The 26,347-nt window shown below is 50.2% G+C and overlaps 2 protein-coding genes and 1 long non-coding RNA gene across 3 annotated transcripts; all 3 read left to right on the top strand.

Annotated features, from left to right (window-relative positions):
- Positions 1-209: 209 nt before the first annotated feature.
- On the top strand, positions 210-9,542 carry LOC135817107 (uncharacterized). The gene is made up of 3 exons (XR_010553508.1): positions 210-757; positions 8,765-9,053; positions 9,321-9,542. It is a non-coding gene; the product is annotated as an uncharacterized LOC135817107 (long non-coding RNA).
- Positions 9,543-9,711: 169 nt separating this feature from the next.
- Positions 9,712-14,978, top strand: LOC135817105 (uncharacterized). The gene is made up of 2 exons (XM_065330223.1): positions 9,712-10,308; positions 13,156-14,978. The coding sequence occupies exons 1-2, from the start codon at positions 9,969-9,971 to the stop codon at positions 13,785-13,787; spliced, it is 972 nt and encodes a 323-aa protein (XP_065186295.1). The 5' UTR covers positions 9,712-9,968; the 3' UTR covers positions 13,788-14,978.
- A 1,236-nt stretch (positions 14,979-16,214) lies between these two features.
- Positions 16,215-25,980, top strand: LOC135817106 (uncharacterized). Its single transcript, XM_065330224.1, has 5 exons — positions 16,215-16,231; positions 16,971-17,072; positions 20,594-20,747; positions 23,932-24,132; positions 25,278-25,980. The coding sequence occupies exons 2-4, from the start codon at positions 17,008-17,010 to the stop codon at positions 24,124-24,126; spliced, it is 414 nt and encodes a 137-aa protein (XP_065186296.1). The 5' UTR covers positions 16,215-16,231; positions 16,971-17,007; the 3' UTR covers positions 24,127-24,132; positions 25,278-25,980.
- The last annotated feature ends 367 nt before the right edge of the window (positions 25,981-26,347 follow it).

Below are 26,347 nucleotides of genomic sequence, written 5' to 3' on the forward strand. Positions count from 1 at the left end.
ACACACCGCCAAAGACAACAACCGACCGTTCCTTCTTCGTTCTAAGATTCTGTTGAGTAAGAAAAGTGTACGGTATTATATGTGACCAAAAAGATACAGTGAAAGAAAAGCCTAGCAAAGCATTGCAAGGCACGTTGGTTCGGCTGCGTTGGTTCAGCTGCACGCTAGTGCAAACATGCAGATCGACAATGTTGGGCGGAAACCAAACGCTTGTGGCTCAATGTAGCTGAACCATCGGACCTTATTTGTCAGCTTGGATCACGTGATCCATCCAGCTGCCGCGTGCGGCAAACAGCCCAAATAGCGCTAACTCTGGCCTGCGAGCGTTTGCTGCGACTAGCGCGCTAGCGCTCGTGACATACACAAACGCGCTAGCCAGAATGCTTTGACTTTGATGGCTTTCAGCTTCTATTTTTTGAAAAGTAGCGCGCTCAGACCAGCTCGCTCACTCTTTTCCTCTTCCATTTTTTAGGGCAATTGTTTTGTTTGATAGACGAAGCTTAGGGTCTCTTTGGGTTTGCAACCCTTACCCTCCTGGAAAAAATCATAGTTGTGCTAGACTGCGACACTTCAGACCAGGTACTATTAGAGCCGCTAATGGACGACGAGCTATTTTCCGCTATCCGGAGCTCAAGCATTTGAGCCGCTAAATGGACGAGACTCCTGAGGTAAAGGATGCAGAGAATGAGGAGAGAACACTCGTATGGAGCAGGGAGTAGGTAGTGTACTACTTCCTGGTATGGAGCACTGAGAAGCGGTAAGTCTTAGGGCAATTCTTAGCCAGTAATTACTTTCTCGCCATAATTATGTTCTCGTTTTTCGTGTCTTCTGTAATGCCAGTACACTAGCAGTACGACTACACTGTAGGCGAGAGTCCATAAGCCAGAGTGTGCAGCTCTCCATCTATGCAGCATAAACAAATAAATGACAAATTTCCTTTGCCTAAGGGCTGGGTTCCACTGCCGCTCCGCCGCACATCATCCACGGCATGAAACGTCATCATTACGAGCTGGTCCAGCGAGGCCGCGGCTCATCACCAGCTTTCGCTTCGCTGCTTGATACAAAAAAATGCAAGCCGCGGTCACGGCTTGCATTGTTTCCCGCACTTAATTGTTTTATTCGGGGGAATTTTAATTCGTTGCACAGGCCAGAATACGAGGATTTTTTTGGATTTCACGCGCGCGCAGGCAGGCTAAATGTCATAAAAAAAACGTCGAGCACGATCGCGGTACCGTGAATGGCGAGTGTCACTGGAACCGCGCCGCTCTGCTGCATGCAGCCAAGTACCGTGGAGCAGCGGAGCTGCGGAGCCGCAGTGGAACCCGGCCCTAACCAAACTTATAGCAATTTGAAAATGTTTGACAATTTTTCATAAAAAACTTGACAACATTGTTCTTCTGTAGAGTGCCGCTGGCAACTCCATCGATGAACTCCATCAATGAGCGCAGGGATAAAGTTTAGAAACCCTTCGAGCGAGAACGTGTTTTCAAAAAGGAAGCACAAATATGCCGCGTAACTTCCCCTCTAGTACTGTATGGCTCCATCAAAGCCACTCGCTGACTACTTACCAGTAAAATGGGGTTGGACGGTTGTCAGATTAGCTGACATGTTTTCTGCCAACACAACCATAAGCAGTTGTCAACTCTCAAGACTAAAAGAGCTTGCGAAGAAAGTGAGAAACCTTGGCTATGAAAGCACATGAAGCGTCAGAACATAATCGAGCAAACTTGGACCTAGATTACCAGTGTCTGCTCCAGAGCCGGGTCAGTGGCCCTGTTTGTGAGTACTTGGACCTTTTGGAAAAAGAACACTGGGTTACCTGCGACCTGGTCGGAAGTCCTGTCGAGTACTATACTTTTTTATACCGTTCGAGGGTATACCGCCACTGACAGGCTGCATACGCGTGCAGATGCGTGCGGCCAGAGTGCCCAGTGCGAGTACGTTCATACATGTACATGTACAATCATGTACATCAGGAAGTCGAAAGTAAGTTTACGACTCCCTGACACACAGTAGCCGCACTTGAACGCATCTGGCTCTGGCCCAGTGTTGCAGGAATTGTGCCAGGTAGACGTGTACCCGGTTTGTGTTAAATCTTAGAGCAGGTACTGCATACCCTATCATATCTGTGTACATGGGTAGACAGAGTCAGTGTTGTTGCGTCCCACTCAGCCGCGTGACCCTTCTGGTTCATTTCGGCACCAGCACTCTTTGCGTATGCAGAGTTGAGTAGAGTGCAAGTTCGGACCACAAGTACACTGCAGCGGCTAGTAGCAAACCTAACCTGTGCCGTGATGCCCGGCACGTGTGTGCATCTACTTCATCCCTGAGTAACACACCTGGTATATTGTGCACAATAGGGCACAGTAAATAATCAGCATGCATCGCAGTTTTCTGCAACATATTCCTGAAGTCACTTTACACCTCAGAAGAATTGCGTCGCTGACTGGAATTCGATACCGGTTTAGTTTCTCTCTGGGTCATTATCAATCATAGAAAACCCGTCATACAATAGGTTCCAGCTAAAGTACCGTATCACCATGGTAATTACCTGGAAATTCGGTGTGTTTTCTACGTTTTTGTTTAACAAGCAGCAATGTGCAACAGAAATTACCATGGTGATAGAGTAGATGACCGTGTGAAGCGGTGTGTGATGCAGCAAAGGTGAGCCTGTTACTGCGAGTCTATGCCCTAAACTACGGCTCAAACGGGTGTACCTTTAACTAACGAACGGGTAATTTTCTTAACGGGCGGGTTAACGGGTACCCTTTAGCAGCCATATTATTTTTGTGTGCATTTATCACATAAATCATGATTTTTAAATTTGTATATTCTCAGGTTGTATTTTGATACCACATTATGATTCGCATTCTATTTATTCGTGTCTCATGATAATATTATGGCAATGAAGGTTCCAAATTAATGTCATCCGTACATTTGCCCATAAACATAACTTCACAGGCAGTTACAATCGTACATGGTCCTAGTGCTACATGTATTTTGATACATGTACGCAAATCAACTGCAGATCGATGTGATTCAAGCCATGCAAGGACAGAATAGTTTAGCAAAACTCCCGTGATCTCGCCCAATCCTATTTGCTATGTTCGCAGAGAACTGGTACTCTTCCCATTCAGAAGATGTTTGCACCCATTGCTAGCTGGGGTGCCTGACACAGCTGATGTGCTGCTGGCCAGCTAGCTGCTAGTGCTAGCTCGTTGAACTCGTGAAACGAATCTTCACAAATCTGTAATCTTGTATGCAATATTTTGAACAACTTTTCAACTAAACCGAGTTCGTCGATTGAAGGAACAAACTACAACCATGAGTATCATAGCTACCACCTACGAACATCGCCGTGTGTGACACTCCGACTGGTCACTCAGCCTGGTGACACTAGTTCATTTTCAAGTACTGTGGCAGGTTCGATGTCGATGTCGGAGAACCATCGTAACTTTCTAGTAACTGAGCTGCCACCTCGAACGACTCGGTTTCAAGTCTTGCATTTTCTCATATTACAATCAAAAACCTCCAGTACGAGGATTTTTACTTGGACTAGAGTGGAGAGAACGGCTGTCTTTCAGCCTGCTCCTGCCTGACAAAGTCGAAAGCGGGAATGCACAGGAAAAGGAAAAGAGTATCCGCACTCCTATTTTGAGTCTTGGCATACGATAGGATCATCGAAATCCAACTTTTTTTTTTTTTTTTTACAAACGGGTACCCTTTTACTAACGGTACCTGAGATTAACGGGCGGGTACCCAGGTACCCGGAACACCCGTTTGACCCCTACCCTAAACAATAAACTTTGCCGTGGGATGATTCTCTTTGGGCTGCACACTCTGGTTAATGTACTCTTGGTGGCAGCATTCTGGTGCCAAAGATGATATTTTTTCAGAAAAATAAGCACTAGAGAAATGGAGTGGGAGTAACCAGAATTATTCTATTAGCAGAGCTGCAATACTTGGGATATGAGATTATTCCCGTAGCTATGCAAAAGACGCTATTCAGTTGTACTTTAGTAGCATCTGGCGCTAGCCAGTATCCACACCGCTGTAATTCGGTGCGTGTCACGGTGTCTGGTAGGGTGGTTCACGTGGCATGCCATGGTTGGTGCAGTATCCCGTATGTGTCCCGTACCGTAATTCGAGTATGCGGTGCGCACCGTAGCATAGATGTATCTGGAGCGCTGTACGAGCTAAGATGTCGGGGCAAATATGGGGACATTCACAACATGCAATGTGAATATGCACGTCAGTTTCGTTTTAAGAAGTGGGTTTGACGGAGTAAGAAAAGGCCCCAGCTTTGGCTGCTGCATGCTAGCCCAGTGGGTACCAATCTCCTGCTATCGGCCGAGTGCTGATGGAACGGAGTAGAAGAAAAAGAAAGAAGAATATTGCGTTCAAGAATACAATTTCGGTAAGGGATATACAGTAAAACCTGTAACTAAAGACCGCCGTCACTAGCGACCAGCCTGGTACTACCGACCACTTCGCCAGGCACGGAAGGTCTCACATTCAAAATGCACTGTGACTAGCGACTACCTTCTGAACGCGACCAGCGACCGCCTTTTCCTGTCCCAAACACAATTTTTGACCCGTAACTAGCGACCGCGATGTAGGAAATCAAATGTTGCTCGAAGCTCCTTCTTGAAATTTTACTGATTTTCCATGGTCCTGAAAAGAATCTTTCGATACTACAGCTGAACAAATGAATGCAGGTAATTTTGGCTGTGGAGTCGGTGTGGACTGCACTACACCTGTCAAAATTTCAAGCGCTGTCAAGAAAAAACATGATAGGAAACGTCTTGGAGAGCGCATCGAAAGCGCTCTCTGGTCGATGTTACTACTCGGAGGAGAAACGAAGACTGGGCGGCTCTGTCACACCAGTCATACAGACGGATTGACGATGGCATCAAGGAATCCAGAAACAAAGCAGCACCACAAGGTCCTGATGCTGAAGGATCGCGTTCAAGCAATCCAGAAGTCACAACAAGGACAGTCGGTATGATTGATCGCATGAACAAATTTGAAGCCCAGCGCGAAACGAAACTTCCCCAGGGATTTTGACTCCTGGCTTCAGAAGTAGCAGCTGAATTTGAAGTCTGCAAAAAATTAATCTTCTCTCTCTCTCTCTCTCTCTCTCTCTCTCTCTCTCTCCATCTCTCCGTCTTTCTGACATTGCGCAAGTCCTGGGGAATCGTATTAGCTGCATTTTGACATACATATCATATAATGGGATCCACATATGGTCACGCGGTGCAAACCTCTAACTAAAGACCACCTGCTACTAAAGACCGCTTTTGCTGGCACCAAGGGGTGGTCGGTAGTCACAGGTTTTACTGTACCGGTAAGTGGATAGCTAACTAAAATAATTAGCCGTATGGTTTAGAAATAGTGGTGGCGACTCTGGATGGCAGTCGTGAGTCTGTCAAGTGTCAAGTCGACGGAATAGCGCTAGCTCCAGTGTGGGGAGCAAACCCATTCCTAGGTTAGCATCCCCCCACCTCACAACAGAGCAACCGAGTTTTGGATTAAGCTGGGAGTGCCGATTCGAGCAACTGGTATGATGGCTCTGCTTGGAGCCACTAGATGGCTCGCAGCTGAGCCGGCAAATGACTCTGCTTGGAGCCGGCAAATGACTCCGCATGGGGCCACCGAATGACTTCGCATGGAGCCGCCGAATGACTCTGCATGGAGCCGCCGAATGACCCCGCATGGAGCCGCCGAATGACCCCGCATGGAGCCCCAAATTGACTCCGCATGGAGCCGCCAATGACTCCGCATGGAGCCGCCAATGACTCCGCATGGAGCCGCCAATGACTCTGAGTAGAGCCTCCAAATGCTAAATATATTGGTAAGCATAACCAGTTGAGAGCATATATTCCATAAATCGGCACTCCCGGAGCGGATCACAAAGTGCAGCTACCCGTGCAATCTGTAAGCGGTGCAAGCTAGGTAAAGACTGTCAGAACTTGATATCATGGGCTGAGGCCATTGCCGCAGCCACCCATACTTTGGCTGCAGGTGGCGTCCGAATGTTACTCGGGCAGACATCGCTTTCCACCTTCCCGCCTCTCTGAATATCGAGTCCCGCAGCTGATTCGAAACGAGTGGCCGGTGTACAACGCCAGGCCAAAGCCACAACTGATGAGCAATATCCTCGCAGTTGCTGTAAATGCCCATCGATTGGCATTCGCAGCTGATGCCGCTAGTTTTCCCAGGTGCTGCGGGCTGCCACAATTGCAAACAACCCTTTGCGATTGCTGCTCTGCTTGATTGACTGTCCATCGCCCTATCCCCGGTCGAAATTGTACGAGCACCGGCCAAGTGCACCACTTGCATCAGTGAATACCAGCAAGTCGGGGGACGGCGTCCATTTAGGGTATAGGAAGAAGGACCGGCCGTTCCGCTAATCCAGGAGCTCAGGCCATCAGCAAAGATCTTTGAGGCACTCTTTGGAGAGCTTGATCAGGTAACACGGCTGCCGGTACCAGTTGGCAAGTGACCACAATCTGCAATTTGCATCCAGGGGCTATCACTCTTGTAGCAAACGGGAGCTTTCCCAGAAGAGACTCGAGTTGACATTGGGTAGTTGAAGCTGTGTGAAGAGTGGCCCGAAGGAGATCACGAAGCTCGGCAAGTTCGTCCATAGGCATACTGATGTTAGCGCGGCGGGTGTCCAGGATGACGCCGATAAACATCAGGACGTGGGCTGGACCCTCCACTTTCGCTGACGCCAGAGAAAACACCGAGGTATGTAAACGCGCGGCGCCGAGTAGCGAGTTGCTGGCGAGCTAACACAAGTTCAGAGCAGGCATGGAGACAGAAACGTTAGTCGAGGCACTCCCCGTAATAGGATGATGCCAATAACGTCAGGACTTGAGCTGGACCCTCCACTTTTGCTGGGGCCAGAGAAACATCGAAGTATGTAAATGCTCGGAGCAGAATAGCGAATTGCTGGCAAGCTAACACAAGTCCAGAGCATGCACTGAGGAAGTAACGTTAGTTGAGGTATTCCCCGTAATGCAATAGGCGTGTGAGTGCGAACTGCTAGCACATAATCCATTCACTGGCGGATGCGACAGAGTTCCATATAGCTGGACTGGAGCGTAATACAGTCTGAAGGGCAGGGCACTCTCATAAAAGTATTGATCCTGCCAGCGGATCGACAAGGACCAATCCTCCGGGCGGACGGGAATTCGGCAGAATGCACTTTTAACATTGAGCTTAGCAAGATACACCGGGGCGAGCACAATTGTGGAGGAAATTGTTTGGGAACGCATGTTCCGCAAGTTGCATGCTCGAAAGTCGAAAACAGCAATGACATGCAAGAGACATTGTACAGGATCTTGGAGGGCGCATGACCATGTGACTCGCGCATGCGTGCAGGTCGGGCCAGCTCGCTGGACTGCCTGCTAACTTGCGTTAGCATGCTAACGCTCATTATGGTTTAGATCGCATTATTGTAATGGTTGCGGTTTGATTTCAAAAGACCATAGAACGTGTCGTACTATCGGTCGAAAGTTTAGGGATGTGGTACTAATGGGCTGGGAATGTAAGGATCGGGTAGATTGCAGTGTTTTAATGGTCCTAGTTGTTGTATAAATAGAATGCTGAGATAATTAGAAGAGGACTATGAGGAGGAGCAAAATGACAGGGGTGACAGTGTTAAAGCTCTGAGCAGACGGCGTCGGCAGGAGTGCCTACACAGAGAGTAGAAGAAGGGAGAAGAGAGGTCCCGCCGCCTCGAGAGTCGCCGTGCTTGCGAAAGGCTATGCCAACAGCAAGAAACGACGGAGCAAATATCCCGTCGTTTGGAGACTCACCGCCTTCGTGACAAGACGCGTTGACAGCTAGAGACCGCTGCACAGGCATCCATTCAGCAGGAGAAAATACATGCTCTCATGCTCGAACTTGTTCGGTGTGATCATCATGTTACGCACCAGCCTGGCCCTATTCCGTTGATGTTCCGTACCATTCTGGCAAAGACTGCTGGCCACATGTTGAAACAGGGCTTGAAAAAAATGAAATAAGCTAGTACCAAAGCGTAATCTATTATTATATTTACTTTTACTTGGTAGAATGTACCTGTCTGAGAGTTTGAGTTTTGAGTTATGTATCGATGTGCGTTTATGAACTAAAGTTTTGATTGTCATGCACATGTTTTTGTATTGCAAAGACGTTTCTATCAGTTCGAACAACACACATGATGACCTAGGCAAATATTAAGCATAGCGAGGGCTCCTGGGCGGTCAAGCCCTCTCTAGCCTTCAAGCCCAAGCGCTCTTTATTTGTGCGATATCGAAATGAAAAACTAAATGATATAACAACGATGAACAATTTATTTCAGCCAAGTACAAGTGGGGTCTATTGGTATCCTTTATTTCAGCCGAATAAAACTGTTGTTTATTCCTATCGCATAATGCATGATAACCTAGGCAAAAAAGATAGTGAGGGCCCTGAGCTTTCAACTGAGCTCTCTCGTTGGAATTATTAATATGGAGGTGTATGTGCCAATTTTTCACGTAGGATTGCCTGCCACTTGCAGCACTGCATTGCCTTCTGCAACTTGGGGGAAGCTGCGTGCTCAGGCCCGTAGCAGCTCCATTCTGGTTGGTCCAGCGAGACCTGACTTCCACAACTTTGCGTGCTTTTCTTGTGACGGGCATATACATGGTACAAAGTATGTGTGTATGTGTGTGTGTCCGTGTGTGTCTGTGTGTGTGTGTGTGTGTGTGTGTGTGTTGGCGTTCCTCTGGAGCAGCTTGGTGACATCGTCCAAGATCGACAGGGATGGCGGGTCACCTGCCGTGACGCTGTCGACGCTATTGTCCAGTCCCGCATGGAGCCTGTGGCGAAGCCCCTCATTTGTGGCACTTGTGCGCGCAGTTTTCGTCGGCCACAGGATATTGCGACGCACAAGTGTAACGCTGTTCGCGCGGCCCGCGCGCGCTGAGTATGGCGTTCCCCGCCCGGTGGACAACACGTCTCCTGGTCTGCCCCGTATGGGGCCACATAGCCAGTCATGGCAGTGGAAGAAGGAAGGAAGGAAGGTGTGTGTGTGTGTGTGTGTGTGTGTGTGTGTGTGTGTGTGTATGTATGTATGTGTATATGTGTGTGTGTGTGCATGTGTGTGTGTGTGTGTGTGTGTGTGTGTGTGTGTGTATGTATGTATGTGTATATGTGTGTGTGTGTGCATGTGTGTGTGTGTGTGTGTGTGTGTGTGTGTGTGTGCGTGCGTGCGTGTGTGTGTGTGTGCGTGTGCCCCCCACCCAAACCAAAATCATGGTTTCTGGCCCCCACCTCTAACGACGATCTAGAGCCGCTCGCGACTCGAACCATGGAGATTGCCCATGTGTCGTCTTTTCGTTACCTTGGATCCAACATACACAGCAACGGCCGATGTCATGATGATGTTACATCCCGGATCTCTGTCTTTTCTCCTTCTGTCTGTCTGTCTGTCTGTCTGTCTGTCTGTCTGTCTGTCTGTCTGTCTCTGTGTGTTTGTGTGTGTGTGTGTGTGTGTCTCTCTCTCCCTCTCTCTCTCTCTCTCTCCCTCTCTCTGTCTCTGTCTCTCTCTCTCTCTCTCTCTCTCTCTCTCTCTCTCTCTCTCTCTCTCTCTCTCTCTCTCTCTCTCTCTCTCTCTCTTTACCCCGCTCTCTCTCTCTGTGTCAATATGTGGGCTTTGCGCAGCAAAGCCTAGTTAGCCCATGCACACGCATGCTGGTGGTGGAGTGCTGCGAGTGCGTGTCATGTGACCACCTCGTGATTAAGCTGTGTGCGCCGTGTATGGCCTGGCAAAATTTTATGGACAATCGTGGATCCAGCGTCTAATTATTTGGAGACGTGTTTTGCTGAGCTGTCTTTGTGCGAAGGAGCATTCTTTGCAGTTGCAGTTTCTGTGTGAAGTCAAAGTTTTTTCTTCCTTCCGAGGTTTCCCCTTTTCTCCGTTACTTGCGGAGATTAATATGAGCACCCGACGTGTCGCGACCCGCAGCATGGCTGTGCGAGCTCCTCCTGCTGCTGCAGCACCCCCTGCTCCCCCGACCCGCAGCATGGCGGCTCGAGCTTCTCCTGCTGCTGCAGCACCCCCTGCTCCCCCGGCAACGCCGGCTCCGGCGCCTGGGTTTTCTCCTGGCCAAATGGCAACCCTCCAGGCCTTGATCGCCACATCTGTCCAGGCGGCTGTTAGAGCCGTCGCCCCTGCAGCCTCGGGTCAGGCGGAGTCGACACGCCGTCCGTCCCGCCCGGCTGCCCCTGCCAACACTGCCGAGCCTCGGGTGCAGGTGGAGGAGTCGTTTCCTACAGGTACGGGTGTGTGTAGTAGTAGTTCCACACGTGTGCCTACTAGTGCTAGCCTCCCTACCCCTGTGGCTGCGTCGACTGTCGTCGACGGGCTGTCTCCCCCTATACCTAGTGGTGTGACTATCCATAGCTCTCGTGTGCCTACTCCTAGTCCTAGTGTGAATAACTCTAGCAGTCTCCCGTACAATGATTTTGTGTGTAACCCTAGTGCTGTCAATGTCGGGTCCCGTAATGGGGTGACTGACCACGTGCCCCGTAGTACGTACGACAAGGTGCTGCGCGGGGAATATGTGGAGCTTGCGTTGTTCCTCACCCCCCTCGCGGACGAGCCAGCCGCAAAGCGAGTCCGGGTGTCGGAGGATAGTGGCCAGCTAGTGCTCTCCCCGTCCCTGCCATCCCGCCGCAAGCTGGAGAGCCTGCCCGTTTGGCTGGAGGCATGGTCGGTGTATTGCGCACTGATCTGCGACACCCAACCCGCAAGGGCGGTGTCGCTGATTACATATCAGCTTCGTATCATTCAAGCGGCGAAACGATATAGGTGGGCGGCGGTGTGCCAATATGACGAGGAGTTCCGTCGGAAACTCGCCCACAGCCCTGGCATGCAGTGGGATGTGGTGGATCAGGACCTGTACACCCGCTGTTTCACAGGCCAGGCGCTCGTTCTCTGCCCGCTATGCAAGCGTCTCGGACACACCGCCAACACCTGCACCTCCCGGGACCAGCGCAAGCCCGGCACGACCCAGCCAGCGTGCGAGCTGCACAACAAGGGCCGGTGCAATTTTCGGAACTGTAGGTATCGCCACGTCTGCAGCTCCTGCGGAGCTCCCGATCACGTCGCCACCCGGTGCGGGGCTCGCGCCGGCCAGTGAGGCCCCGGCTAGTCCGTATCCTGCTTTATCCACGCACACACCTCACACTCCTGTTGTTTTTAATGCATTCGTGTCTGATTCGCACGCACGTACACACCCTGCCTTACCCACGCACACCCCTCACACTCCAATTGTTCTGCAGGCATTGGAAATTGAATTGCTCGCACACCCTGATCCTGCATTTGTTGCCCATTTGTTAGATGGTTTACGCTATGGTTTTAGAGTTGGCTATGACGGTCCCCGTCATTCTTTGCTTTGTGAGAATCTTGCTTCGGCATTTGTTTCCCCTGAGATTGTTTCAGCTTACCTCGCTAAAGAGGTTCAGCTTGGTCATACGGCCGGTCCGTTTCGGCAACCCCCGTTCGCCAACTTCCGCTCGGCTGGCGTCGGTGTCATTCCGAAGAAGTCAGGTGGCCACCGCCTGATAGTGCATCTGTCCGCGCCGGCCGGCGCTAGTATCAACGATGGCATTCCCGAAGACCTGTACAGCCTCGAGTACATTACTGTGGACGTCGTCGTGGGGCACGTGATCCGTCACGGCAAGGGCGCGCTAATGTACAAGGTGGATATCCGCCACGCGTTCCGAAACATCCCCGTCCACCCACACGATTGGCCCCTCCTAGGCATGGTGTGGGACGGGCAGTATTACTTCGACAAGGTCCTGCCATTCGGGCTGCGGTCTTCCCCGGCTCTCTTCAACCTGCTGGCAGATGCGCTATGTTGGATACTCCGGCACAACTATTCCCTGGCCGACCTCGAGCATTATCTGGACGACTACATCGGCGTCGCCCCGCCTAGCCCCTCTCCATCGTCATCTACCGCAGCCATTCAACAAGCGACGCTGCTAACCGTGTTTGAGAACTTGGGCGTTCCAGTGGCTACCGGCCAGGACAAGGTCGTCCCTCCAACGACTGTGATGACTGTGCTGGGGATCGAAGTTGACAGTGTGGAGCAGGCGACTCGGCTCCCCCAGGACAAGTTGTCCGCCCTCCACGCAGCTCTGGCAACTTGGCTCCAGCGCACCGACTGCTCCAAGCGTGAGCTCCTGTCCCTCATAGGCACGCTGTCCTTCGCCGCCAAGGTGGTCCCCCCGGGCCGCACGTTCATTCGGCGCCTCATTGACCTCAGCACAACGGCTTCCTCCATGTCTGCCCGGATCCCGATCGATGAGGAAGCGCGCCTCGACATCGTCTGGTGGCATCGCTTTGCAGCCGACTGGAATGGGAAGTCCTTCTTCCACGACCAGGCCTGGTCCCGTTCTCCTGACCTCCAGTTGTTCACAGACGCCTCCGGCGAGGGCTACGGGGGCTACTTCCAGGGCGACTGGTTTTTTGGGAAGTGGCCGGAGGAGTTTGAATCTCCTCAGCTAAGCGTTATTATGGTTAGAGAAATGGTTCCCATTGCCCTAGCTTGCTGCATTTGGGGTCCGTGCTGGGCAGGGAAGAAGCTGCTGTTTCATTGCGATAACGAGGCGGTAGTTAGAGCTTGGAAGAATGGTTCATGTAGGAACAAGCAGGCCATGGCGTTGATCCGTTTTATGTTAGCTGTTGCCGCTAGGCACAATTTCATATTGTATATCCGCCATATTGCTGGTACTAATAACGGCATTGCTGATGCTCTTTCTCGCTTGCAGCTGACCCGCTTCCGTCAACTGGCGCCAACGGCGGCTGCTTCGCCAGTGCCATGCCCCTGCCCGACCGTGCTGCTCTAGGCCTCGAGGCTGATGCCCTTGTAGCAGGTTCAGTGTCAGAACGCTCAGCGAGAACGTTCTCCACTGGCATTGATGCCTTCAATGATTATTGCGTTAAACATATTGTCAATCCCCTTGCACCCTCTAAGGAGGATATCGTATTATTTGCTACCGAGCTGTCTCGTACGAGGTGTGTGGCGACTGTGCGTGTGTATTTGTCAGCGGTACGGTATCATTTGCTGTGCAAGCGTGTTCCGGTGACTTGTATGCAGTCCGTCCGTCTTTCTGCAGTTCTCAAGGGCCTTGAGAGGAGGCAGGGTCCCGCAACCACGACGCGGAGAGGTCTCACTGGGCAAGATCTGGCCGACTTACAGCATTTCCTACTCCGGTCCAACTACAGCGAGTCGGACCGCGCAATGATCTGGGCCAGTGTCTTGACAGCGTTCCACGGCCTTCTGCGGGCGAGTGAGTTCCTGGCACCGCATGCAACAAGAGTCGATAGCACGCGCACGCTAACCTGGCAGCAGATCAGTGTCCAGGCATCATCGGCAGTCGTCCGCTTGCGGGTGACGAAGACAGCCCAGCTGGGTGACGGCGGCCAAGTACAGCTGCGCGAGACACGCGACGACTTCTGCCCTGTGCGTGCCCTGACCGCCTATCTGGACCTTGCGGGTCAGAGAGAGGCGACGGAGCCAGTGTTTGTGTTTGCGTCTGGCCGGTTTCTGACCAGGGAGGAACTGACCAAGATTCTGCGGCTAGCCCTGAGGACGAACGAGGTCAGCTCTCACTCCATGCGTATCGGTGGCGCTTCACTCATGGCTCAGCGTGGGGCAAGTGAATGGCAAGTAAAGCGGGCGGGCCGCTGGAGAAGCTCTGCATGCGAACGTTATGTGCGGCAGGCAGCCGGGATGCCTAGCTTGTAAGTTATTGAGCGGCGCTCGCCATGATAACTAGTGTGTGTATGCCTGCACGGGCGCGGTATTAATGTGAGGAATTCGCGGCACCTGCAGCTGTGGTCACAAAGCTAGCTCGTTGTGGGTTGCGGGGATCGGGATGCCATGGTTTCTAGGACTACTATCTTTTTTGGGGCAAACGGGCCTCCTATTATGTCTGTATGTTGTGACGCCTGATGCCAGGCAGTCGTGTGAGCCCTCGGTGGGCGATTGGCTGGCCTCGGTGGCCGTTTGTGTGCCCTCGGCGGGCAAGATGATATCGGCCCACGGTGGGCAGTTTGCTTGCCTCGGTGGCAATTTGCGCACCCTCGATGGGTTGTCTGCTGGTTTAGCCCTCGACGGGCGGTTTGCTGGCCGCGGCGGCCATTTGAGCGCCCTCGGTGGGCAGTATACTAGTTTACCCCTCGGCGGGCGGTTTGCTGGCCTCGGCGGCCATGTGTGCGCCCTCGGTGGGCAGTATGCTAGTTTAGCCCTCGGCGGGCGGTTTGCTGGCCTCGGCGGCCATTTGCGCGCCCTCGGTGGGCAGTAGGCTAGTTTAGCCATTTGGGCGCCCTCGGTGGGCAGTATGCTAGTTTAGCCCGCGGCGGGCCGCGGTGGCCATTTGGGCGCCCTTGGCGGGCGGATGCTAGTTTCAGGCATGCATCTTTACTCAATCAATTATTATCAAAGAGCATATTCTTGAATATTTGAATTGTCCAAAAGAAATCATGGCAACCCCCAACCCAATGTGTCTATTGTACGTTTGTGCACGCCATAGTGAGCGGTACGTTGTGCGGGTGTCTGCGTGTCAGAGCATGGGTACACCAGTGGCGTGTGCGTGCATGTGTGCGCTTGCGTCTGGCTGCATGAGTGCACGAGTGCCCAAGCTGGGCGTGCGGGTGCACTTGAGGTGCTTGCATGTTGACGGGTGCAGGGGTTAAATGTGGGCTTTGCGCAGCAAAGCCTAGTTAGCCCATGCACACGCATGCTGGTGGTGGAGTGCTGCGAGTGCGTGTCATGTGACCACCTCGTGATTAAGCTGTGTGCGCCGTGTATGGCCTGGCAAAATTTTATGGACAATCGTGGATCCAGCGTCTAATTATTTGGAGACGTGTTTTGCTGAGCTGTCTTTGTGCGAAGGAGCATTCTTTGCAGTTGCAGTTTCTGTGTGAAGTCAAAGTTTTTTCCCTCCCTCCCACCCCTTTTGAAGGGGCATTTTGTTTCTCCGGTGGGGGGGGGGGGGGGGGGGCAAACGGGCCTCCTATTATGTCTGTATGTTGTGACGCCTGATGCCAGGCAGTCGTGTGAGCCCTCGGTGGGCGATTGGCTGGCCTCGGTGGCCGTTTGTGTGCCCTCGGCGGGCAAGATGATATCGGCCCACGGTGGGCAGTTTGCTTGCCTCGGTGGCAATTTGCGCACCCTCGATGGGTTGTCTGCTGGTTTAGCCCTCGACGGGCGGTTTGCTGGCCGCGGCGGCCATTTGAGCGCCCTCGGTGGGCAGTATACTAGTTTACCCCTCGGCGGGCGGTTTGCTGGCCTCGGCGGCCATGTGTGCGCCCTCGGTGGGCAGTATGCTAGTTTAGCCCTCGGCGGGCGGTTTGCTGGCCTCGGCGGCCATTTGCGCGCCCTCGGTGGGCAGTAGGCTAGTTTAGCCATTTGGGCGCCCTCGGTGGGCAGTATGCTAGTTTAGCCCGCGGCGGGCCGCGGTGGCCATTTGGGCGCCCTTGGCGGGCGGATGCTAGTTTCAGGCATGCATCTTTACTCAATCAATTATTATCAAAGAGCATATTCTTGAATATTTGAATTGTCCAAAAGAAATCATGGCAACCCCCAACCCAATGTGTCTATTGTACGTTTGTGCACGCCATAGTGAGCGGTACGTTGTGCGGGTGTCTGCGTGTCAGAGCATGGGTACACCAGTGGCGTGTGCGTGCATGTGTGCGCTTGCGTCTGGCTGCATGAGTGCACGAGTGCCCAAGCTGGGCGTGCGGGTGCACTTGAGGTGCTTGCATGTTGACGGGTGCAGGGGTTAAATACAGCTTTCACTGTCCATGAGCGACACTGACTCGCACTGCTAACTGGTGCTCACGAGGTGTTTGTCGCGCTGCAAACGGAGCGTCTCTGTAAGTTTGTATCCCTGGTGATGTTTGGACCTGGAGAGCACTATATAAATGGTGCTTCTCAGGCACAATCTTCCTCAGCCTACTCAAACTCGACTGACGAGGGTAAATTTTCCCGAAACACTGTGTATTGAGCAGGGAGTGGTCCCTTCTTGCAGGTTTTCCGAGTGGAAGGTTGGATGGACTTTTCGTGTGCTCTGGGTGGCAGCTGTCAGTCAGTCAAGTGTAAAGTCAAGGCGGCGGAATAGCGTGAGCTCCAGTGTCGAAAGCAAACCCTTTCCTAACAATCTTCGCCGAAGTCGCAACCACTATTTCGTAGGTCTACCCTTGTTAGGAGACAACCCTGGGGGTATCAACTTTTTTTGTCTGATAACGAGTACATTTTTCTGCTGCTTTGCATCATCCATATTGTGTCCACATCAGAACTGATGGTTCCTTGTTATTAGACAGTGTTTTCCACCAGACCCCTGTACAAGACAACCCATTATCAGACAATGTTTCATCGGACCCCGATACAAGACAACATGAAATATCAATCGAGCTATCCTCGGCCATCCGCTTTTTCTTGTAATGAGAATTCAAACCTGTAGGACAGCTGGAGGGGACGTTATAACGAATTTGGTCTACAAACGAATAATCTCTTATCCGGACTTGCATGTACGACTGCTAATGATTCATGGGATTTTGGATCGTTGTCTGCTAATGAGGTTTGTCTTGCAACCGATGTCATACTAACGAGGGTAGGACTGTAAATTAAATGCTTGAAAGTTGAAACTTCGTTTTTCAGATGAATCAGACTGCAAATCAATAGCATAGCAAAGACCATAGCTATCCCAGGAACACTTGAGTAGTGCCCTCTTTTACCTTTTTCTATGTTGTCCTCTTCAGTTTGAGCAGGTATGGATGTTTCCTAGTGCCTTCTAGAATTTCTAGGTATATCATTGGTCTTGTTCGGATCGTCCATTACGTTTGCAGCTGTTCAAACTTGTATTGTTGTTTATTATTTTATTGATTTATTTATTCTACTTGCCTTTCCTATCTTCTTGTGTTTTAGCATTAGGCGATTTGATCGCAGGACGAGAGAGGAGCTGATGGACGATCTCTCCAATGTTCCACTTGGTTCGGAGCGGCGCCGAGTGCTGACGTTGGGACTTGGGTAAGGATGAGTGTTCCCTCATGTTTACAAGTTATCCGTTTTGTCCAACACTAACGGTTATATGCAGAATACTGTTGAGTCAAAAATGTGCAACAATCAGCACAAAAACTGACTGATGAGATCATGACATTCAACGACCTGATGCTTACCTGCATCACGTTTATACCCGTTAGTGTTGGAAAAAACGGATACCTCGTAAACTTATGGTCCTCTTTTTTAATTTTAATCCTTGGCTCTCCATCCGAGTTCCCTCATGTGTTGCTATTATTTTTATTTACTTATTTTTTTGCCCAGGGTCTACATTCTACATTTATTTTACTTAGACTAGGGTTAGCTGTCCGTTTACCAGTACTCATCCACACATATGTGCACATAGGGTCTACACAGAACTCTATCAGTAGATATTTTTGTATAGGAGGTTGTCTATCCTCCGGGATAGCACTATATACTCCCATTCTGTGTGTTCTCTGGTAGCTATGTTCCTTAGAGACCATATGACTGTGCCAGTGTGGTGACCGAGGTGAGGTGTGTCTGCACTGGCATCGTCAACTTGCCTACTGCTACGTGCTCCCCAGTGCTCCATCTGTGTCCTGTACTTTATTTGGGGGGGGGGGGGGGAGGGGCAATACCGGTACTTCAGGTGCAGGGGGCAAGGGGGATGGGGTGGGGGACATCATGCCCCCAATGAACCTCTCCAGGCGTTGTTCTGGAGTAGACTAACCATAGGCGGAGTGTACACATGCAGCACATAGTTTGGGAATTAGAACGCGATCAGACTCGGGCATATTCAAAGGCAGTCTATTGTGATAGTAGTCCTGGACGGATCTCACTATGATGACATAGGTCGTGCCCAGCATCACAATGCCCAACATTATAAATGACTGTTTTTTTTCCTGAGGGGCTAGATGAACATGTGGCTAGACTGCCGATGGCAACCAACAGGCTCAAGGCTGTGTTGAGACTTCGTGTTTGCGACCCGAGTCAATTGTTTACTCACCATGACTAGGCATCGCATCGGGCATCGTATGACCATTTTATATGTCACTGTTCTTAGTCGCACCGGGGGCGTATGCCCGTTTTCAGGAGACTTATCAAAACACATAAGCCCTGTGCCCTGAAGGTTAGGCCTATTGTTAGTCTGAATAGTCCTGGCTACTATCCCACTAAGTTCATTGACTTTCTACTGAACCTGTATGTACGTGAGGAAAGTACTGTTCTGGCCTGAACTACGGATTTCATCAACTTGGTAGAAGGTTTGCCTGTGCGGGACGATCATTTATTTTTAGTATAGATGTGACCAGCCTTTACACCAGCATCCCCAACGAGCTCGGTCACGTGGCATTGTCGTGGTATATCACACACAGGTATACAAGGTGGATGCCCCCGGCCCTTCGTACACGGTTAACAACAGCAGTGACTTCCTTGATGTCAGTCATTCGGAAGACTAACGGGTTCGTGTAAGATAACGATTTGTTTCCGCAGATCCAAGGGACTGCCATGGGTTCGCCTGCAGCAGTGGTCTATGCCGACATTGTTATGCTGTATTTGGAGAATCGGTACATTTTGCCGATCTTAGAGGGGGATGGTTTAGAGGTTCAGGTTTATAGACGCTTTATCAGTGACATTTTTGTTTCATTGCATGGTTGCGAAGGTCAAGTTCAGCGCGCTTTAGACAGGATTAATAAGTGTTCGGCCCTCGAGTTTGCGCATGAACTGGCACATGATGGCATTGATTTCCTGGACACCACAGTTTTCCGTAGTAAGGGATACATGGCGGTGAAGCCTCATTTCAAGGTCACCAATCGTTTCCTGTATCTGCTTGCCGGTAGTAACCAGCCCCGTAGTATGGGTAAAGGTGTGATCACTGGGGAGTTGATCCGTATCCATCGGTCTTCGACCCTTGACCACCACTACGAAGCTGCTGCCGAGCAGGCGAAGCAGACTTTCCGGGCCCGTGTATACAAGAGCTCCATCTTTCATCTTTCAGACCGTACACCAGGCATGCAAGGCCGGCACAGCTGGGGTGGCTGGGGCGGCCTCAGCCGCCCCACTTTTTTGGCCGTTTTTTTGTTCTTGTTTTTTTAGCACACTGCAACAAAGCGCGATGATCGCAGCTCAGCTCAAACGTGGCAAATAATGAAGAATCCTTGTGTATCAAGGTCAAGGTGTGTGTGTGTGTGTGTGTGTGTGTGTGTGTGTGTGCCTGTGTGTGTGTGTGTGTGTGTGCCTGTGTGTGTACGTGCCTGTGTGTGTACGTGCCTGTGACGTGTACAGCCGGTGTGTGCACACCGCTAGCTAAACCGACCAACGGCTACTCCCAGGGCACAAACTATTCTGCTGGAGGCAGCGTCGTCTTCGGCTGAAATTCCGGATACAACCTGCAGGGAAGCATTGTGCGCATCTGCCAGATTGACGGTTCCTGGAGTGGGGCAGCTGCCTCATGTAATCGTAAGTTGAATTTCAAGAGAGCCGATATATCCCTCTTGTGTAGAGAAGCTTCAGGCTGGTAGGAAGGCAGATTCTGGTGGCGTTGATCTTTCCTATTTACAGAGCATGTAATAGTCTGGGTGTTACCTGCCACTTTTCATCATCACAAATGATGATCGTGCTTATCACAGGACCCAGGACCAGTCGGGCATCTCAGCCTGAGTCCTTAGGAGATATGTTATACTTGTAGGTGTATGGTTAGGGTGTTTCACCGGGTAGAGGCGACGGTTTCAAATAGGACACAGGTTGCAAACCGGAACGGACTCAATATTCACTTTCTCTCTTGGTATTTTGATTAGAAAACATATGTCACAGTGAGACTACGATGTGTTATACTCCGAGCCAAAATTTCATGGCTCTGCGATGACCAGACGCGCCATACCAAGCAGGTGAGTTTTTGACGTGTTGCTTCGCACTGCGACTTGAGTTTTACGACTTTCAAAAAATCAACTTCTTGTCGCAGGTAAACAGCGGCTCGCCTCTTGCCAATAAAGCACCGCGTACCAATCAAAACTAATGGAAGCACACACAAGGCTTATTGTTACTCTGTACTGGCTGTCGTGGAGCGATAGCAATTAGCTAATTTCAGACCCAAAGTGAATTTGACGTGCACTCTAAAACGTGTCCGGTTTGGAGCCACCTCTGATTTGAACTTTTTTGAAGCGAAAAATTGGGCAACTTGGAGGCAATGGGTCAACACAAAGGAGTGGCTCAGTTCGATTGACTCTGGCCCCAGAGCAAACTTCAACATGCCAGTTTCCTTCCACAAACATATTTCGAGTGAAAAATCAACGCTGATGATCGGTTTGGGTCTATACAAATTTGGCTGTCAAGGCGTTCCGGTATCGAACCGTCTACTCTACCAGAACACTGAGTTGTTGGCATAAGCCGGTAACTTTTGTCGAGCCTGTTTTAGGCTACCACCTCCTCCAAATATGCTAATATCTCTTGACTGTACAAAAGATGTGCCGAGCAGACACTTTCTTCATCTCTTGACTGCTTTGTGTGTTGTGTGTATGGGTACGTGTATCCAGCCATTCAACTGCAGTGCCAGTCTGGCTACCTGCCCTGCCTGCGTTCCAGCCTGTGGCTGTATCCTGCCATCACAGCGCTGCGACGGTGTTTGGTACGACTGTGCTGATGGCTCTGATGCACAGTACTGCCCAGGCAAGGTCACACCAGCTCCAGGTAAGCACCAGCAGCAGCACTGATAGTAGTACCATGACTTCTATTATTATTACAGGGTGCGACAGAGCTCTCGGCCATTGAAGAAAATGTTGAGTCACCTCCACCACCACACTGCGCTCTTTAGCCGACTAGACCCTCCTGCACACAACCATCATCATTGCGAGGACACTTCCGTAGACGATATTGATAAACTCCTTCAGACAGCTGTTTCGCTAATACATAGCTCATCAGTGAAGGTAGATATTGAATGATTAAAAATATAGACCAAACTGCTATTATATAGGGGGTTTCCACATACAAAACTGGCATAGCTGAGGTGATAACGCGGGAAAAGGAAAGTGTGAAGTACTGTTGACGCGCATTGGACATGCATGCAGCGTCGGATATTCGGCGCGGAAAATCAATCACTATTCAATGCAGAAATAACGTGCCAGAATCAGAGTACTATGTAGCTAGTAGTGAGAGTCTGTGTACTAGTATTGCAGTTGTCCGAGCGCCATGAAGGCCTGCGAACGCACCTCAAGACCCGCCGACGTCGACAGCCACAGCAGCCCCTGGGGCATGACACTGTACTGCTCGCCCGTCGCGCCCAGACGCTTGGCAGTCACTAGGCTTCATGCCACCAATGTTGTCCGCAAGCTACCTTGTTATCTGCCCATCACCCACTGCCGTTGACACGCTGGGAGGCCCCGCGGCATTCGCCCAGTATATCGTCGTCAGAGCTGTGTCGACGGTACAATAACGCTGGTAGAAACAAACAGTTGGTCGTATGATATTGCGTCCTCCGGATTGTCCCTTGACTCGTCTTGTCCCTCTTCTTGCTCTGACGCTAATGACTTCTATTACAAGCAAATGTAGAGCTACTGTTGACCGCTATTCACTGCTGTATTTATTTTATTACTTTGCATGGCCATGTTGAGGCAGTCTTCGCATCAATTTCCTTTACACAATGCGTGTACTACAATGTATTCAAAACCAATGTCTGTGCCACGCACACATACGCAAACGTTTTAGGGATGAAACGAGTATATCGAATACTCGACCGCTTGCTCGAAAATTCGAAAGGAGTGAGGACTCGTTTCGCAAAATACTCAAGTATCTTATGCACAGTGTACTGTATGCTTGTACATCAAGCACGTCTGTTACTCAGACCAGTACTGATAACCCATGCAAGTGTGAAATTATTACTTGTCCCTACTTACCAACAAAAGACGTAGTTCAGACTATTTCCTGCACTAGGCTGCATGCAAGACTACATGTGTCAGGTGTAATACGTTCAGTGTTACGAGAGTGTGTGCAGTACATTGTTTTATGTTGTCAGTAAAATACTCGTACTCGCTCGAATACTCGCTCGTTTTTCAAAGAGTACTCGAGTCCTCAATTTTGGCACTCGTTTCACCCCTAGGCCAAACATGCATGCACTGAATGCCTGTGCTCTGTGCTCTGTGCACTCTGTGCTTGTGCAGGTCAAACCGACTGCCAGGTCCTGTCACCACCGGCACTGGGCTCAATGACCGTGAACGGCTTGATGTTCAGCAACACGACCACGTTTGTGTGCAGTCTCCCTATGTCCTTATGGGCTCGGCCGTGTGTACTTGTGAAATCAACGGCCAGTGGAGCGGTGTGCAGCCAACTTGCGTCCGTAAGTACATGTACCAATGCTCGACTGGCTTGTATTATGCATTCCCGTTCATCACACCGCTCATACTGTCAAATGCTGCCTCTTTTCATTCACAATGGCATGGGTCACAGTGGATAGGCCTGGTGCAGGTATTGCCAGTTCCTTGCTTGCTGCAGTACAGTATGACATATTAACTTAGCTGGTAAGCAGTGCATGTGTGCATGGCAAGTGTTAATTTTGTCCATTGCTTCCCAACCCATGTGTAGTGACGACTGCTGCTCTGAGTGCGGCCAGTGACGAGCTAGTCAAGGACTCCGTCTCAGAACGCATGACACAAACGTGTAAGCCTAGTATTGCTGCATAATTAAGAGCAATTTCTCCTACTGCTGACTGCTGAAAATGTTGTGTCCTTCACAACTAGTCTCTTTGTTCTAAGAAGTCTGCCTCTTTCATCGATTCGTGTTTACCTAGCTGCGTTACGCTATTAGTAGCCTATTACCTGTTGTGCAATGGAGCTGGCCTAAAAGCTGCTCGCTCAACAGTTGTGTTGCATGGCATAGAGGGAGATACGGCAAGCCACCTCGGCATATTTGCGGATAGAGCTTTTATTAGAAAGGAAAAGGACATATGGATACGAGTTAGGAGTAACTGTCCACCACTGTAACTAGCTACTACAGTAAAAAAATGCAACAACTAGGCACAAAACTGACAGAGTGCTGAGACATTCGACGACCTGACTCCTAGCTTCAACACATCTCCGTAGCGCTAACCAACAGCCTTCCAACTTGGAAGGTTCAAGGTTAAAAGGAGAGACCAAAGAGGGGAAGGTAAGCGCAACGAAAATGAGCACAAGCTAGTAGTTGAAGCTACAGTCCCACAAGAACAAGAAATGTTGATTGTTACTGGACGATGACGAAACCAGTATTACCTTTCCCTCTTTGGTCTCTCCTTAACACTACGGAGATGTGTTGAAGCCAGGAGTCGGGTCGTCAAATGTTTTAGTGCCTGGTTGTTGCACTTTCTGACTGTATTTAGTATATAGTGACAGTTACTCTACACTCATATCCATACGTCCTTTTCCTTTCTACATTAATTTTATTATTGCCATATTGGCTCAACATCCGAGTTTCAAAGAGCTTTTAGTGGACGACTTAATCCATTTTCGGCAATACTTACAACGATCCAATCAGTCATATTGTAGATCAGGCTATGCTGTGGGTAAGTATACTACTGGCCTTGTATGGCTTATTGTTTGCCAGCGAGTATTTAGCATCATCTACTAGTATTCACTCGTTTGACAGCCAAAGAGTATTTGTGTGGGAGGCTGGGAGTCTCGCACCTGACTTGGTCACGTTGCGCCTGAAGGTCACTAAGACGCGGCCATATACGGTGGAGCCGTCGCAGTTCCATCTACTGTCGACCAAACATGCCCGGTATTGGCTATTCCGGTACATGACAGCCCATGCCTGTAGCACCAAGCCTGTGTTCACTTTTGCCAAAGGGATCCACCTTACTCGGCCTTATTTAAATAAGATACTCTGTCACGCTCTCAACTGTTATCAGGTTAGCTCCTGCTCCATGCCCATTGTTGGAGCGACAGTCCTGGAATCCAGAGTTGCAAGTGAGGTGGTGATACGGCAAGCAGACGGTGGCAAAGTACGGCTTAAAAGCTCTACATCTGGCAAGTGGCCGGCATACCACCCCAATGGACATCGGAACAGTACACGTAGAGTAGCATCTCTACGTGACAGGGTATGAGCGCAAGTGAGTTCTTATGCTCTACTAATGTGCATTGATACTGTGACTATAGTTGCAGGGAATTTTCTAGAACCGCCCCAACCGGTTTTCGACCGGTTGAAAAGTTACAAATCAGTTCCAACCGCCCGTACTTTTCTGTGGGTGAATGGAGCTGTGAATGGTCATACGCTTTTTTCTGGATGGATACTTCCAGCGAAGCCGCGTGGGCTGGTACTAGGGTCACGAGTTTGTACGGTTTGTACGGTCGAACCACGTCATCGAGCTGTAGCAACGGCGTTGCTACAGTCCAACAGCTCCGCGCGACACTCCAGCACCAAGAAATCTGTTAAATTGCTGTCGAGTGCCATATTTGGGTTGTATTTTGAAAACTATTTCCGGAGGGGGACCCCCCGACTCTTCATTGTACCGTAACCGGTTGGAAATTCGTCCTAGAATATACCCTGAGTTGGTGTACAGATCTCATCACATGAGCCTTATGCGGGATTTCCTATTGTCACTGGAAAATTCAGCCCTAACAAACAGTGTGATGGATGAATTTGACTCCAGGTATCTGCTTTTGGGAATGCCATGTATGCATGTCTGGCGTGCTGCTGCTATAATGTTGTGGCAGCAGCATTTTGGTGCGATGGACTGTTCTTGTAACGGTGTACCTACCCATTTGCTGTTGCCGGATGCCGTGTTTTGTCAGTTGTGCCTGTTTGAAGGTGCCAGGCCAGCTTGTGTTGGTGCGTTCCCGTTAAGTTGCCAGGGCACCATATTTGTAACGGCGTTCCCGTTTTGCTGTTGTGGGGCTGTGTTTGTATCGGTGTGTTCCCGTTGAAGTTGACGGGGCACCACGTTAGTGGATTGTGCCTGTTTGAAGTTGCCAGGCCAATCCTGTAACGCACACCCGTTTGCTGATAAATGGGGACATGTTTGTCCATTTTGCTCGAGATTCACATGGCTGCGCCAGTTGCCTTGTGCGGATTAGACTGTTATCTGGCACTAGTCTTGATCTGTTTTATTCAGATTCAGATCAGCTATTGTTCCTATACGAGAAAATCTGTGGGTGCACATCCAATTCATTTGCAGATTTGCGTGCTTCTCCTGCAACGGGCGTTTACATGGTACATGGTGTGTGGGCGTATGTGTGGTGTGTTCATGCTGCACAGGCCAGTATTGCCAAGCACTGGGGACCTTTGGCAATCTGAAGAATGTTTTGTCCGAGAATCGATCCTTGGATCTGTGGCGTTGCAGTTGTGGTGCTCCCGACCCTCTTGCGCGATGGCCGCGGAGACCTAGCGAAAAGGTTCGAGACATACGGCATCTCAATATCTTCCACCACAATCAGTACATCAGCACCACCATCGAGTGTAGCGACATCAGCAATAGAAGACGCACATGATATCATCCACCCTTACGGCCTTAGCGAAGACCCGGGAATACCTGAGAAGATGTTAGCCGCAACTTTACTGGAAAAGTCGTCGGTGACAACGGCACTCCATATTTTAGCTGCATGCAGTTAGGTCTCTCAACAAGTGTACCCAAAGTTTTCAAGCTAATACACAAGCAAATTCACTAGGGGCCGAGTATATTTTCCTACACCTCTCCCTGTTTGTTGTTGTTATTTCTGCATTCAAATTGTTTGTGTACCTGTACATTTATTACAGTAGAGCCACGCATCCACAGCTGTTGTTTCCAAGGGGTCAGGCTCGTCAGTTTTACAAAACCTTTCAGCAATCTGGCCTTAGGCTTAGTTCCTTGACTTTTTGTGCCACTTTCTTAGATGCACATCCCACTGGATAGTGAGCAATACGTGTGTAGCAGAATCTGTATTCCAGAAAAGCAGAGACTCGAGTCTATTGACTTTTAAAACGTTATTGGCTGTGGTGTACCTAGAGGTATACACGTACATTCCTGGGTCCCACGTTCTGTGACGCCCGACTGTATTCGTGGTGCCTCAACAACTTTTAATTTTGTGCGCTCGGAAAAACCTGCCGGAGACTGTGAGGCTGCAGAGTGTTGGCTGTGTTTTGCTTTAAAAAACCATCAGGTCTCCCCAGATTTTCTAGTCTGGCCCTGAATTTTGCCACTCTTCGGTTTCAAAACCTAGTGTGGTGGTGGAAAGCCTAGCAGTGTTGTGTGTGCATGTGTGTATTTTGTACAGTGCTGGCCAGAGAAATCCAACCTCGTTAATAAAGTAGCGCGCGTTCGAGAGCACAGACCGGTCCAGTATGTTTAC

The sequence above is a fragment of the Sycon ciliatum genome, chromosome 5, assembly GCF_964019385.1.
Source record: "Sycon ciliatum chromosome 5, ocSycCili1.1, whole genome shotgun sequence".
NCBI classification, from domain to species: Eukaryota; Metazoa; Porifera; class Calcarea; order Leucosolenida; family Sycettidae; genus Sycon; species Sycon ciliatum.

Coding starts and splice junctions, on each gene's coding strand:
- LOC135817105 (XM_065330223.1), top strand. CDS start 9,969: ATGAGCACCCGACGTGTCGCGACCCGCAGCATGGCTGTGCGAGCTCCT. Junction 10,309..13,155: donor GGAGGAGTCGTTTCCTACAG/GTACGGGTGTGT, acceptor GTCTTTCTGCAG/TTCTCAAGGGCCTTGAGAGG.
- LOC135817106 (XM_065330224.1), top strand. CDS start 17,008: ATGGACGATCTCTCCAATGTTCCACTTGGTTCGGAGCGGCGCCGAGTG. Junction 17,073..20,593: donor GTGCTGACGTTGGGACTTGG/GTAAGGATGAGT, acceptor ACGTGTATCCAG/CCATTCAACTGCAGTGCCAG. Junction 20,748..23,931: donor CAAGGTCACACCAGCTCCAG/GTAAGCACCAGC, acceptor AACTGTTATCAG/GTTAGCTCCTGCTCCATGCC.